This window comes from Spermophilus citellus (assembly GCF_964194105.1).
Source record: "Spermophilus citellus genome assembly, chromosome: 17".
Classification (NCBI taxonomy): Eukaryota; Metazoa; Chordata; class Mammalia; order Rodentia; family Sciuridae; genus Spermophilus; species Spermophilus citellus.
The window spans coordinates 49,915,267-49,929,185 of NC_138199.1; the positions used below are offsets into that span (position 1 = coordinate 49,915,267).

Sequence of the window (13,919 nt, forward strand, 5' to 3'; positions counted from 1 at the left end):
ACATCTTTGTTTGTATGTGGTGCTGAGGATCGAACCCGGGCCGCACGCATACCAGGTGAGCGCGCTACCGCTTGAGCCACATCCCCAGCCCCGAGAATCCTTTATGATCACCTGAAAGAAGGAAAAAAGCAGAGCATGGTTCACAGGTGGGCTGGCCCAGTGGATGCCAGCTGGGAACAGACCTTGCTGCACAATGCTCCTGCTCAGATTGTCCTGAGGTACAGAATATGACTTGATTGGTAGGTCATAGGCTTGAGAAAGAAAGATGGGAATGTCAGAGATAAGGAAGTCTGGCAAAGAGACAAGTGGATGTGGATGAGAGGGGGTGTGGAGGGTGAAGGTCTTTGCACCACACACTAAGGTCCATCCAAGAGCAATCACCATAGAAGATGCACCACATAACTAAGTAGACAGAATATCTAGGTCAGGGGATATTAGCCAGCCTCTGAAGATCCCCACCAGTATTCAAACATGGGGCTCCACCCTGATGACCATCATTCCTCAAAGAGATCAACTAGCACACGATGACAGGTGATTACATTGTTCAACTTGGTTCTCCCACCATGGCTAATTGCAATGGTAGAATATGGTTTGCACTGCTGAAACTCCCCAGTTTAATACTCATTAAAACATAAAGCTGTAACTGGGCCCAATGGCATGGGCTTTCACTCACCTAGACTCACCTTGATACTGCCAACCAACTAGCCTATAAGAGGCGAATGTCACACACCTGATAAGGGACCATCATTCCTCAAAGTGATCATGTAGTGATTACATTGGATGTCAGCATCACTATCTGCTATAGTTTGAACGCATGTGTCCCTCCAGGGTCCTTCTGTGAGAACCTAAACCCCCAGATGATGGCATTAAGAGGTGGAGTCTTTTGTGAAATGATTAAGTTACGAGGACTCCAGCCTCGTTAATGAATTAGTGCCCTTATAAAAGGGACCGAAGAGAGGGCCCCAGCACCTGTGGTCTTTCTGGGTGAGGACTAAGCATTCATTCCCACCTGAGGATGCAGCAGCAAGACCCCATCTTGGAAGCAAAGAGCAGCCCTTACCAGCCACCAAGGCTGCACAACTCCAGGCCTCCAGAACCATGGGAAATGTCTGTCCTGTATAAATGGCCCCCACTAAAGTGTTTTGTTAGAGCCACCCAAGCCGAGTCACCATCTGAAAGTTTATAGAAGAGGAGGAGTAGTGGCAGTAATCCCCCACTCCCAAATCACTTGTTTCCAGGAGCCTGACCTTGGTACTGAGGTCTTATCATGTGACATCCTTTAACCTGGACTTGTCGTTCAAGGACAAGACCCATGAAGAAGAAAACCATATTTGGAGTCAGAACTCTGAGCTGGTAATCTATGCTGCCCACTGATCTCCAGTGAGCATCAATAGCCACAGATGGCAATAAGTCACTTTTTGTAATGTTGTCAGTCGATGACAGGAACAGTAATCACAGAGTGTGGCCAGGCTGGGGGGTGCAGGTAACAGATTAATCCAAAAAAGACTTTGGCCAAGAAGTCTTCCCCTTGAGTAAATGAACAGATGATATTTGGCGTGGGGATGGGAGGTCCCTGGAAATTCAGTACAGAAGCACAGGTCCCTGTCCGTAGGTCCCACATGTGTGAAATGACCAGGTCAAGCCCTGAAAGGGATCAGAAGTGGAGGAACGATAGATCTATCAATCAGGGTAATGAGGGATGCTGCCCTGGAGTCAGGAATATTGAACTGAAAAAATGAGAACAGTCGGTATTCAGCATGTGAGAATTACTTCTCTGGCTTTCTGGTTGTGACTCTGTGACAATCAGTTTAGGAAACCACGCAGCTGCTTTGACTGATGCATTAAGGTCACAGCTGGAGTTTTCCTCGCGCCTGGGCTCCAGGTGAGAGGGTATTCATTAGTGGAGGCCAGCATCGTGGTGGATGAACACGCAGCCAAGTCGCTGGGACAGTGCCAGCCTAGGGCAGGCCTGGAGCAGTGGGACTTCTCCAGAGCAGGAATGTAGGAGGCGGGGGTGAACCATGGTGGCCTGGGTTAGCAAATAACATCCCAGACAATCTGAGACCACAGAGCAGTGCTCACCCTGGAGATCTGCAAAATTAGAACTTCAAATACCAGCTAGTTACAAATTAGGACTCCTTTATTTACCTTCCTAGCCCGCAGGGGACCACATCTTTCTGCCCAGGTCACTATGGCAAGGAGAATGAATAGAATTAGGCCTGTTGGGAGGATGCGACGTGTTTGGGTTGGGCCTGGTAACACCCACACCCACTGTGTTGAGTGAGACAACTAAGGGCCTTTTCAAAGGAGGTGGCTTTTTCCATCTCTTGGTGATCCAAGTTTCCCAACCCCAGGGAAGGTCAAGGGGAGAAGTGGGAACTTGAGCTGAGGGGACTAATTGCTGAGAGTCTGAAAACCCCACCGAACTTGGGGTCCCACTTTAGTAAAATGTCCCCAAAGTTGAACCGTGGTCTGGGGCTGTAGCTCAGTGGTAGAGCACTTGCCTGGCACGTGTGAGGTCCTGGGCTCGATCCTCAGCACCACATATAAATAAATAAAATAAGGGTGTTGTGTCCTTCTACAACTAAAAAAAAAGTTGAACCACAGGTTGTAGGATTGATTGATAGGGGCACTATCAAGTGCAAAGACTGGCAAAACCCTCCTCAGGGCCTTCTGCCTCTTCTGCCTGCCCCAGACCAGCCCTATCACCACCAGATGCCTCCCCTCTACTGCTCTGAGCCCATGCCACCCAAGGGCCTGTCCACATGCTCACCAGGCCTGGACCCAAGCTTGGTCTTTCTCTCCTCCTTTTCCTCCCTCTGCTTTTATTTTTTGGTACAGGGGATTGAACTTAGGGGCACTCAATCACTGAGTCACACCCTCAGACAGGGGCTCTCTAAGTGACCTGGTTTTCAACTTGTGATTCTCCAGCCTCAGCCTCCCAAGGCTCTGGAATTATAGGCCACCATGCTGGGTTCTAGACCATCTGCAGAACAATCACCAGGAGAAGCTGCTTTCTACTGTTCATAAAATCAGGCAGGCTTTAGGACAGAGCTCCGAGTCAAAACCCCATTCATACATGCCTTGGTGTCTCACGTCTCCTTCCCTACCCCTGGAGAGAAATGATCACTGCTGGCCCCATGGAAATTTGTGGCAAAGTTGAGGCGCTCATCCTTTCTCTTGTGTGCTAGTATCTCTCTTGCTCCTCTCCTTCAAAACAACTCGAAAATTCTGATGTGTTCATATGTTAAAGGAGTGAAGCATCATAGGAATTGATCCAAAAGAGAGCAATAGGTCCAAACTCATTTTTATTGTAGCTGGGCATGGTGGTGTGTTTCTGTAATCCCAGCAACTCCTTGAGGCAGAAGGGTCACACATTTGAGGCCAACCTCGGCAACTTGGACCCTGTCTCTCAAAAGGGCAGGGCAGGCCCTGGGGATGCAGATCAGAGGTAAAGTACCCCTGGATTCAACCCCCAACACCACCCCCAAAATTCATTTTCATTGGATAGTCATTCTGTAATACCAGGGAACACAGCAAGTTTCCCTTCTGAGTTAGGTTTGTCTTGTGCTATGACATTTGCTTCCTCCAGGCTTCCCATGCCAGATGGCAGGGAGAAGGGACTCTGGGAAGCAGTTCCTCCACCAGTGGGTAAACCACACACAGAGTCAAGAAGCAGATGTTCTGATTCACCAGGATCGACTTCTGGTGCCTAGGAACAGACGGAAATGGAAACTGCCTCTCCTTCCTTGCCCAGGACAAATGGAACAGCTAACCAGACCACCTAGACCCTGGTTTCCACTGGGGTATGCCAAGGTCGGAAGCACTCAGACCTTTACTTCTGCTGCCTCCCACGGTCTGTCTGCACGGGAGGTTGTTTCTCACCTCGTTTCCCTACTGCCCAGGCAGGTCTGGCCCTGCCATGGGTGCTGGGGCTAGGCTGAACGTAATGGCCTTTCCCAGGCTTCTGCATGGAGGCCTGATTCCCCCACCCCTCCACCTTCAGGCAGCTTCCCCAGCAAGTCATCTCAAGGTGATAGAAAGTGACCATGTAGGGAAAGAGCACCAGTCTAGAAAAGTGGGTTCTTGTCCTCTCTCCCAGCTCACCTTTCTGGGCCAACTGTTGATCCCCCAACACCCAGCTCAAGCGTCACCTCCTCTGTGTATGATTCTTCCCCAAGCAGAGATGGTACCTGCCATGGTTCTTATCCCATCATTTAGAATTAGCCTTGAACTTGTCTTTTGTCCTATGATTTCCTCAACCGAAGAAAATTGTCTAGATCATCTCATGGTTCTAGATTTACATAGAGTACTAAATATGCAAATAAATAATTATGGAATCTCTCTAAAATGAGAGGGTGGGGCTAGATGATCAATGAAGATAACTCCCTTACTTAGGACTCTGTGATGAGCCGGGCTCTGTGGCACACACCTGTAATACCAGCAGCTTGGTAGGCTGAGGCAGGAGGATTGTGAGTTCAAAGCCAGCCTCAGCAAATTATCTAGGTTCTAAGCAACTCAGCAAGAGCCTGTCTCTAAATAAAAAATATAAAAGGCTTGGGGATGTGGCTCCATGGTCAAACCCCCTGGGTTCAATCCCTGGTACCCAAAACAAACAAACAAACAAAAAAAGAGTCTGGGATGTTCCTGCTCTCACTTCCAGGAATGGACCCTAATGTCTGAGAGACACAGAGAAATGAAAGACCCAGCATTCTTAAATCCTCAAATCAAATATGCTCGATCCAAGTGCCCCAGCCTTGGTCTCCAGGACATTAAGTATGTATGTACATGTATATGTTCATGGATATATGACTGTTCAACAGACAGATTTGGGGGTTAAATCCACCTCTCTTCCTACTGTGAGTATAGATCAGTCAGCTGAAGGCATTTGGAGGTCTGTCACACAGTGTCCCAAATGAGATGGGTACTTCTCAATAGGTAAGGAGATGAAGGCTAAGAGGATTGATCTGCTCAGGCACACAGGCTGAGGAGGGATCCAGATTCTCAGCTGGTGTTCCAGTTCCCCCTCTGGGTCACCCTGACCAGTCTAGGATTTGTGATCAACCACAGCAGGGTAATTGGCTGTTTCCTCTCCGCACTGTTTGGGGCAGAGCAGAGATCTAGAAAGAGCTAGTTTTGATGTGGGGCTTTTAAGCAAATGACACTCCTTGGTGTGGTCTGAAACAATGCCGAGATGTGTTTGGATTCTGGCTACATTATCCCTCCATAAAGACTGGAAATGAAGTGATGTCTAAATATAACCATAGAGGACACGTTCAGCAAGACCGGAGCAAGATGGCAATTCTGGGCAGGCAGTATGGGCTGATTTTGCCAAAGAAAACACAGCAGCCACACCCTGTTTTGCACAAACCATCATGTTCAGGAATGATTCTGGTGAGGGGGAGGAGTCTGTGGCAGATGGGGCGTGAGTCTGCAGCTATGGTCCTGAGAGGAAGACAGTGTAGAGCCACTACACATGACGGACAGATAACAGCACAGCAAGAAGTGAGCCTTTATGTTGTATGAAATAATAATAATAAACGAACCTGACTGTGGGACAAAGTTTAAGGACTGTGAGTAGAATAAAGAACTTCATTTAGAGGTTTGAGACAGTAATAAAATCAAATCCACTTATCTCTACTTTCCAACTTTGGGCATTTAAAAAAAATCTTTAATATTAATTTATTTTCATGTGGTACTGAGGCTTGAACCCAGAGCCTCACACGTGCTAGGCAAGCACTCTACCACTGAGCCACAACCCCAGCCCTGGGCATTTGTTTTTAAACAGGCTTCATTCACTTTATTTTTTGTTTCTAAAAATCCTATGTTGACTGGGTACAGTGGTGCATACCTTTAATCTCAGTGACTCAGGAGGCTGAGACAGGAGGATCACAAGTTTGAGGTCAGCCTGGGCAACTTAGTATGGCCCTGTCTCAAAATAAAAAAATGAAAAAGAGGTGGGATGCCCAGAAAGATGGTGCATCCCTATATTCACAGTGGCTGGGAAGGCTGAGGCAGGAGGATCATGAGTTCAAAGCCAGCCTCAGCAACTTAGCAAGACCCTGTCTCTAAATAAAAATTTTAAAAGCTGGGGGAGGGGCTGGGGAATGTGACTCAGTTGTTAAGTGCTCCTGGGTTAAATCCCTCATACTAAAAAAAAAAAAAAAAAAAAGGTGGGGGGTTGGGGATGTAGCCAGTGGGTAGAGCACCCACTGGTTCAGAACCAAAAAAAAAAAAAAAAAAAAAAAATCTAGGTCATAGCCACAGCCTGGGTCTCCAGTGTGGATTTTTACAAGATGATAGATGAATTCCTGATATTGAGACTTGGTGACCATGGTTCCTTTCTAGAGGTCAGGGGTTAGGTATCTAGGTCTTTGAGATGTCATCAAAGAAGGTGTCCTTGACAAAGTTGCCCAGATGGCAGTACAGTCTGTGGGAGACCAACCTTACATGCGACTGGGTTACACTCCCCGGCTGGGTGCCGAGGCTCAGTCGAAGAAATGTGGCAGAGCTTTCTCCACCCTTCTTGGGTTCCAGGGTTGGTGTCTCCTGCATGGGTGTGTCTTACTACAGCCCCATGGGTGAAGCTACGCTCACCTGTTCCTTTGTAATGTAACCCTTGCCCTGTTTAAGATAGAATCTTCCATGGAAGTGCATTGTGTGTGTCCCCTTCTCTTCCTGTGCCCTTGGGTGTGGCCTACCCAGGTGTCAGTCAACCTGCTGACAGTGGACATCATGAAGATACTCAGCCCCCTGAAACCTGACCCCTTGCCTCATTTGAATAGCTTCCCTCAATAAAAGGGGTCAGCGCGTGCTCTCGCTCTCTTTCTTCGGACCCTTAAGGTCAGAGGAGCCGTCACAGCCACCCCAAAGAAAAAGGTATTTGTGTCTCTTGTGTGGTTATTTCGTGCAGCCCAGTTATCCCAGTTTAACTGGAGTGACCCCTGAGCCTTTTAGTCGTGAGAACAGAAACCCAGCAACAGTCCCTGGCCAAGGTGTAGCAGTCATCAATACCAACCATCAGTAGCAGTTTTCTGAGCATCTGCTACAAGTAAAGAAAAAAAAAAAAAGACCATAAGTTGGGCAGTGTTCTCTTGGCTGTGGTAGGTGTTTCAGGCCTCAACTAATCCCCATGTGAAAAAAGAGTTAATGTTTTGGGGGTACGTGCTACTGCAGACTGGGGGCTAGCCACAGACTATCTCATTCTCAGCATCCTCTGCCACACTGTAGGGAGAGAGCACTATTTACAGATGGGATCAAAGAGGTCAGAGTGCTGGTCCAAGGACACACAGCTGATAAGTAGCAGGCAGAGCATGCATTCAGCCTCCCAGGATGGAGATGGCTATCCCCTCCCATCCTGCATCACAGAATTGTAAAAATGAAAAGATGATGAACCAGAAAGCACATCTTGAAAGAGGAAAAAAAAGATGAGCCCAGTGGTGCACACCTGTAATCCCAGCAACTTGGGAAGCTGAGGCAGGAGGATTTCAAGTTCAAAGCCAGCCTCAGCAACTTAGCAAGGCCCTAAGCAACTTTCTCAAGACCCTATCTCAAAAAAAAAAAAAAAAAAAAAAAAAGCAGGGGCTAGGGATGTGGCTCAGTGTTTCCGCACCCCTGAGTTCAATCCCCGGTATAATAAATAAATAAACTAAAATAAAGAAAAAAAAAGTTTCATGAGTGTAGAGGGTGATCCTGTTGTAGACAGCCCTGACCCCTTACACAGCCACCTGAAAGATCCTAGGCAACGTGGCACTGATGGCTGACTCTCAGGACTGGATCCTGTGGAGACACGGAATCTCCATACAGGAAACCACAGGAGCCTTCCAAGCACTACCTTGAGCAATTTTAGAAACAGGAATACAGAAGGGTCCAAGAGAAGTGAAGTCAAACCAGGTCTTTGGGCATTTCTGTCCCTTCCAAATGCCAGAAAAGAAAATGCCCTGGTGTCTATGTGGCCGGCGGTGAGGGGAATCTGGAGCAGCGATGTCAGGCAAGGTTGTGCAGGTGATGTGTGGACCCGGTGGATGAGCTTCATTACACCCCGGGCGGGTGGAGACGTCTTTTATTAGAAACCTTTCATTTTTCTGGCATTTTCCTAATTGAGCCAAACCACTCTTGGCAAAAACTCTGGGTGTCCTTAGCCTAAGGGTAGATTTGATTTAATTTGAGGTGGGTAGTGGAGTGTTGGAAAAAGGGCCCGGGACTGGGTGTCAAAAGTGGGGGGGGGGCAAATTCCAGTCCTGGCAGGGCCATAACTTACGGTGGGGCATCAAAAATCAGCCCCCTCTAGGGACCTTAGCGTCCTCCTCAGTGGAAACGGAAGGGTTGATCCCTAGGCTCAGGACACGGCTTCCCCATCGGATGCCACAATTAGCCCTAAGGGACAGGGGTTTGTTGGCCCCAGGCCTAGGAACGCTGGAGACCCAACCCGGGGCAGCGGAGGGGGGCCCCGGCTGAAATTGTCGCAGCCCCTTCCCCAGCTGGCTTAGGGCCCCCCAGTTGCCAACTCTCGGGGGAGCGAGTGTCCCGAGCCGTAAAGGGGTCGTTGGTGAAAGACAACGCGCCCTCCCACGGCGAGCTGCGGTCGACGCTCGGGGACGTCCCGGACCTGGCGGGAGGGGGTCACAGCGGAGCTCGCGGGGCTCGGGGCTCTCCGCCCGCCACACACGTCCCCGAGCCCTGGGAGGGCGTCGGGCCCAGGGCGCGCCAGAGCCGGGACCGGGACGTGGCGCCTGCCGAGGCGTGGCCGGAGCTGGGCGGGGACCGCTGCCTGCGGGGCGCCGGGTCCCAGCCGCCGAGCAACTCGTCCTTCCCGGACGTGTCCGGCTCCGCGCTCGCTGGCCCACAAACAAGGAAGCCCGGGAACGCCCGGCGGGCGCCGGGGCCGGTGCGAGGCCGGGTGCCGCGTGTGCCAGAGCCGCGCCAGGAGGGGCTGCCATGGCAACCCGAGCCCGCGCGACACGCCGCCCGGCACTCGCCGCGCAGAGGTCCCCCGCGCCGCCCCCGCTTCGGGGCCGCGGAGCTCTCAGCTCCAAGACCAGCTCGTCGGATGAGTGTCCAGACATCTCTTTGGTCCTGGGGGAGGAGAAGAGATCTGTTTTCAGGAAGGGCCGGGAAGACAACCTGCCCCTCTTTCTCCATCCCACAAAGCCGCGCCAGCCTGTGCGCGAGGTGGGGAAGGCGCCCCAAATCCCCGATGGCACAGCGGCGGGGACAGCAACCTAGCAAAAAGGAGAGAATCCTCACCCGTCCACTGCCAGGCCCTGGAAGGCCCTGTTTCTGGGATCACAATTTGACCGGCTCATCTCCCTCTTTCTAGCTGCAGCCTCTGGAAAGGGAAAGGGGGGCTTCAGGGATCTCCAAACTCTAGGGGAGAGACCACAAAGGTTTGGGTTCCCGTTCGGGGCTCTGTGCTTCCTTTTGAAGGATGACTCCACCCTCCCCTCATGACTTCTCCACACAGCCCTCAGGGCACAGGACTGGGTGAAAAAAATGTGGGCTCTGGTTCTAGCTGGGCCATAGCTTACAGTGGGTACTAGGATTTGCACCCAGGGGTGCTAACCACTGAGCCACATCTCCAGCGTTTTTAGTACTTTATTTAGAGACAGGGCCTCGTTAAGTTGTTGAGGCTGACTTGGAACTTGTGATCCTCCTGCCTCAACCTCCTGAGGTGCTGGAACTACAGGTGTGCGCCACCGCGCCTGCCTCGTCTATCGCGGGATTTTGGCTTTAGTTTCTCTGCTGCAATCCATCAGGATTAAAGGCTAAGGACTAATACTCCGGCTTTCTCATTAATAATTAGAATTACAAACGACTCAAGTGTTTCCGTTTGTGTAACTTGAGCAAGTCCCTTCCCACTCTGGACCTAGGTTTTCCCATCTATTTAAGGATTGGGGGCTGGGGCTGTAGCTTTTTGGCAAAGTGCTTGCCTAGCATGCGTGAGGCACTGGGTTCAATCCTCAGCACCACATAAAAATAAATAAAATAAAGGCATTCTGTCCATCTACAACTACAAAAATTAAACCTGCCTTCCAGCACTAATATTCCAAGGTTCACATTCACATACTTTATCTGCAGGCAACAGCCTGTCATAAGAAGTTAACTAATTATATTTGCCTTCCCAACAACTGTGCATTTAATAGGTAGTCAAAAAGGTTGTTAGTGAAATATAAAGGTCTTTTTGCCTGTCCCCTCTCAGCCAACAAACTCCTAATGATAACCAAAAGAAAGATGAGAAAAGTGACATGGTGATGCATCCCTGTAATCCCAGGGACTCAGGAGACTGAGGTGAGGCAGGAGGATTCAAATTCAAAGCCAGCCTCAGCAATTTAGCAAGGCCCTAAGCAATTTAGTGAGACCCTGTCTCAGAAAATACAAAGGAATGGGGATGTGGCTCAGTGGTTAAGTGCCCCTGGGTTCAATCTCAATCCTGTGTACAAAAAAAAAAAAAAAGGAAAAGAAAAAACGAGCAGGTTTATCAACTTGATCAAAGATAGAACCTGTACATCCAGAATGGGATGGTGACTCCCAGTTCCTGAGGTTTGTGGGGCTGCAGAAATGTCATAGACCAGCCACGTGCTGTGAACTGTAATCTTAGTGAGTTGGGAGGCTGAGGTCTGAGGATCACAAATTCAAAGCCAGCTTCAGCAACTTAGCAAGGTCCTGTCTCAAAATTAAAAAAAAAAAAAAAAAAAAAAAAAAAAGAGAGAGCTGGAGATGTGGTTCAGTGGCAAAGTACCCCTGATTCAATCCCCAGAACAACAACAACAACAAAATCTCAGAACAGAAGCTAGCCCTCCTTGGGTGCTTCAGAACATGTGGCCTCTGGGAATCCTGATTCTTCCTTGTTGCCTGGCTTGCGGATGTATCAGAAACCATGGCTCCCATTTTTCCAGTGACAAACCCAAAGAAATGACATGATTCGGCCACATACACACCACAAAATAAGAAATGGTAGATGCAATATCACTTTCCTCATTTGTTCAATGGAGATAATAGCAGTAATGGCAAAACCTGCTTTATGGGATTGCCAGATGTTTGTCTTCAAAACAAAAGAGATCAGTTTGTAAGGGGCCAGCTGCTAGTTGTTGGGCACAGTGGCTGCGGCAGTAACACAGAGGCCTGGCATGGAACTATGAAAAGCCCTCCTTCCTCAGACATTTACATCCAGGTCTTAAACTGGGCTGGGCACTGGCCCTTGGACACACAGGATGAACAAGATACTATCTCTCTGCCTTGGAGGCACTGACAGTATGTGAGAGGGGGCAGCTGAATACACAGATCAGTACAATCCCTCCAGGCAGTTTTTTTTTTTTTTTAAGGTGAGCTGCCAGTGTTCTAACTCGGGCACCTCCCTGGGTGCTGGGTGGATTTGCTGTTTTGTTTAGTTTTAACCTCTCTGCCATCTTGAGCAGCTCCTGCTCCCTTCACCCAGCTTGGGTGCCACATGTGAGAGAGAGGTCAGTTGGCCAGCTCCCTGGACTCCTTCTCCTTGGCTCTCAGGATGACCCTGAGTGACTTGGTCAGGCGGCAGTGGACACACTTCCTTGGAAATGTGCTCTCCAGCTTCTGACTGCTTCAGTTTCCACCTGTGCAGGGAGATCACAGCAGGCCGTCATACTCGGGTGTTGGGTATTTGCCTTGTCTTTGAACAAGGCTCTAAATGTTTTAAATTTATTTCTGAAATAAACTAACAATCATGCAAACATGTGGTACAAATTTCAAAAGGTACAAAGAAAGAATTCAGTGAAAAGGAAATCTTCCTCTCGCCCCCCACCCTCAATCCCCCTCCCCAGAGGAACCACTTTTATTCCTTTCTTATATATGTCCTTCTAGAAAGCAAATGTTCTCTTCTAGGGATTTTCCTAAAGTAAAGTTTACCACGACTTGGTCTATGGACCACCTGGATCAGAATCACCCAGATTGCAATCATTAAAGTGGGGAAACTGGTTTGAAGAATTTGCCAGTGGGGCTGGGGATACAGCTCAGTTAGAGAGCTGCCTTGCATGTAGAAGGCCCTGGGTTCAGTCTCCAGCCAGCTATCATGCTGGGGTGTGGAAGATATTTCCAGATGTCCTTATTTCTAGATAAGGAGACTGACCAGGCCAAACCTGGTCAAATTCATAGCAGTCTAGAACCAGAGTTTCCAACACGTTCAGCTACACCAGTGTTTTGCAAGCCCTGTAGGTGTGCGTGTTGTGGAACCGTATCTGGGCACACAGAAGTGAATAATGAAAGCAGAGTTCCTCCTCTTGTTGATGTGGGGTGGGGTGGTGTGGGCAGAAGGTCCTCACTAAGCTTCCTCTCCCACTGCCTTATTGAAGCCCTCCTTGGAACCCAGGGGTAGTAAGATCACAGACTCACCTTAGGTGATGTTCTAGAGGTGATATGAATTTAGTATTCACAAGGTCAAGTTCAAGGACAGAAAAGAGAAATGGGCATCTCCTGCTCAACTCTTTTTATGTGAACCCTGGAATTCCCAGCACTTGCGATGCCCACCAGTCCTGCTCTGTAGCCACAAGCCCATGAAAGGCTGTCACAGGAAGAAGGCAGCTTGTGGTCATGGGTCCCCAAGAAGAGAGGTGGCCTCTGGTGAGCATCCACCATCCCAATCAACTTCAGCATATTTATTAAGACCTCAGGGTACCCAGTGCATTAAACTCCAAGAAGTTTTAAGCTAGTCCTAGTCCCCACCCTCTGATGGCTCTCAGTTTAGCTGGAGAGAGATGTAAAAGGAAGTGATAATGACATTATGGCAACTGCCAAGCGAGGGTAAAGCGAGGTGGGTGAACAGATGAGTGGTCTCTTGGCTGGGCATGCAGGGGAGTAGAAGGATTGGGGAGGGGAGCAGAGCAGGGCAGAAAGGAATCCGGGTGACACTGCCTTGCAGGGGAAGCCTGGCCACTCTCCCTTGAGAGCCTCGGAACAGCAGATTGGGGCTGAGCTTTATCCCAGCTTAAAGAACTAACCGGCTTGAGGCACGTGGGTTGGAGCTGAGGAGGATCTTCACGGTGGAAACTTCCATCCCTCAACCTGCTTCTGCCTGAGTCACAACTCTGTCCAGCCGGTAACTCCATGGGCTTCCGGCTCTGGCCACACACCGAGTCCCCACTGCTCTGGAACACACCACCATCAGGACACACCTGAGTCCCTGCTTTCCTGCAGGACTGGATCCCTTGCTGTTTGCCCTCACGGCATTCAACACCTGGTCACCAAGTGTTCTCTCACAGGGCGTTGGTGAGAAGGGAATGTCCCCCTCATGCCTCGTGTTCTCCAAGGGACACATCATCATCTGGCATCCATGAATTTCCTTGTTTCTGGCGTCTCCCATTGAATGTGAGCTCCCTGAGGGCCCAGAGCAGCACTGGACACAGAGGCAGGCATGGAGAGACGGAGCGATTCTCCTTCCTGGGAGGAGAGGGCACTCGCCTTGGGTAGGAGCATGGTCTCTCGCTTGGCAGAGTCCCGGGCCAGTTTTACCATGCTGCGGGCAGTTGTAACAATGCCATTACGAATAACACCCCAAGGTGCCAGGTGCCAGGTTGAAACAGCTCCTTGAGGTGACCAGTGAGGAACCTGGGGGCAGGGGGAAGAGAAGGCCTGGCCTTGGAAAGGGAGCCCCACAGGGACTGGCAGGAGCAGGTGGAGGGTGTGGTTCCCAGCTCCCTGCATGGCGCTTAGTCACCGCAGACAGAAAGGTCAGAACCTAGAGAGGCAGAGAGGAGTCTGTCCTCAGGATCAGAGTGCCCATGAAACTGCAGGCCAGGTTGTTCCCTCCTGTCCCCAGACTGGGTACCCTTAACCTGTCCTTGGCTTCCCAGATGAATCAGCAAATTCCAGACTCTGGGGTTCATTGCAGTACATCCCCTGGGGCATATTAGAAGATCTTGCCTGACATTAAGTAATACATGTGGGAGAGC

At 49.9% G+C, this 13,919-nt stretch overlaps 1 protein-coding gene across 1 annotated transcript in view; it reads left to right on the forward strand.

Annotated features, from left to right (window-relative positions):
* Window positions 1–6,117, forward strand: part of ZNF652 (zinc finger protein 652) — an 84,197-nt gene extending 78,080 nt beyond the window's left edge. The window contains exon 7 of the mRNA XM_081271645.1: window positions 3,593–6,117. Coding sequence (XP_081127771.1) covers window positions 3,593–3,939 — 347 coding nt within the window. The 3' untranslated portion in view covers window positions 3,940–6,117. The remainder of the gene's footprint in view (window positions 1–3,592) is intronic.
* The last annotated feature ends 7,802 nt before the right edge of the window (window positions 6,118–13,919 follow it).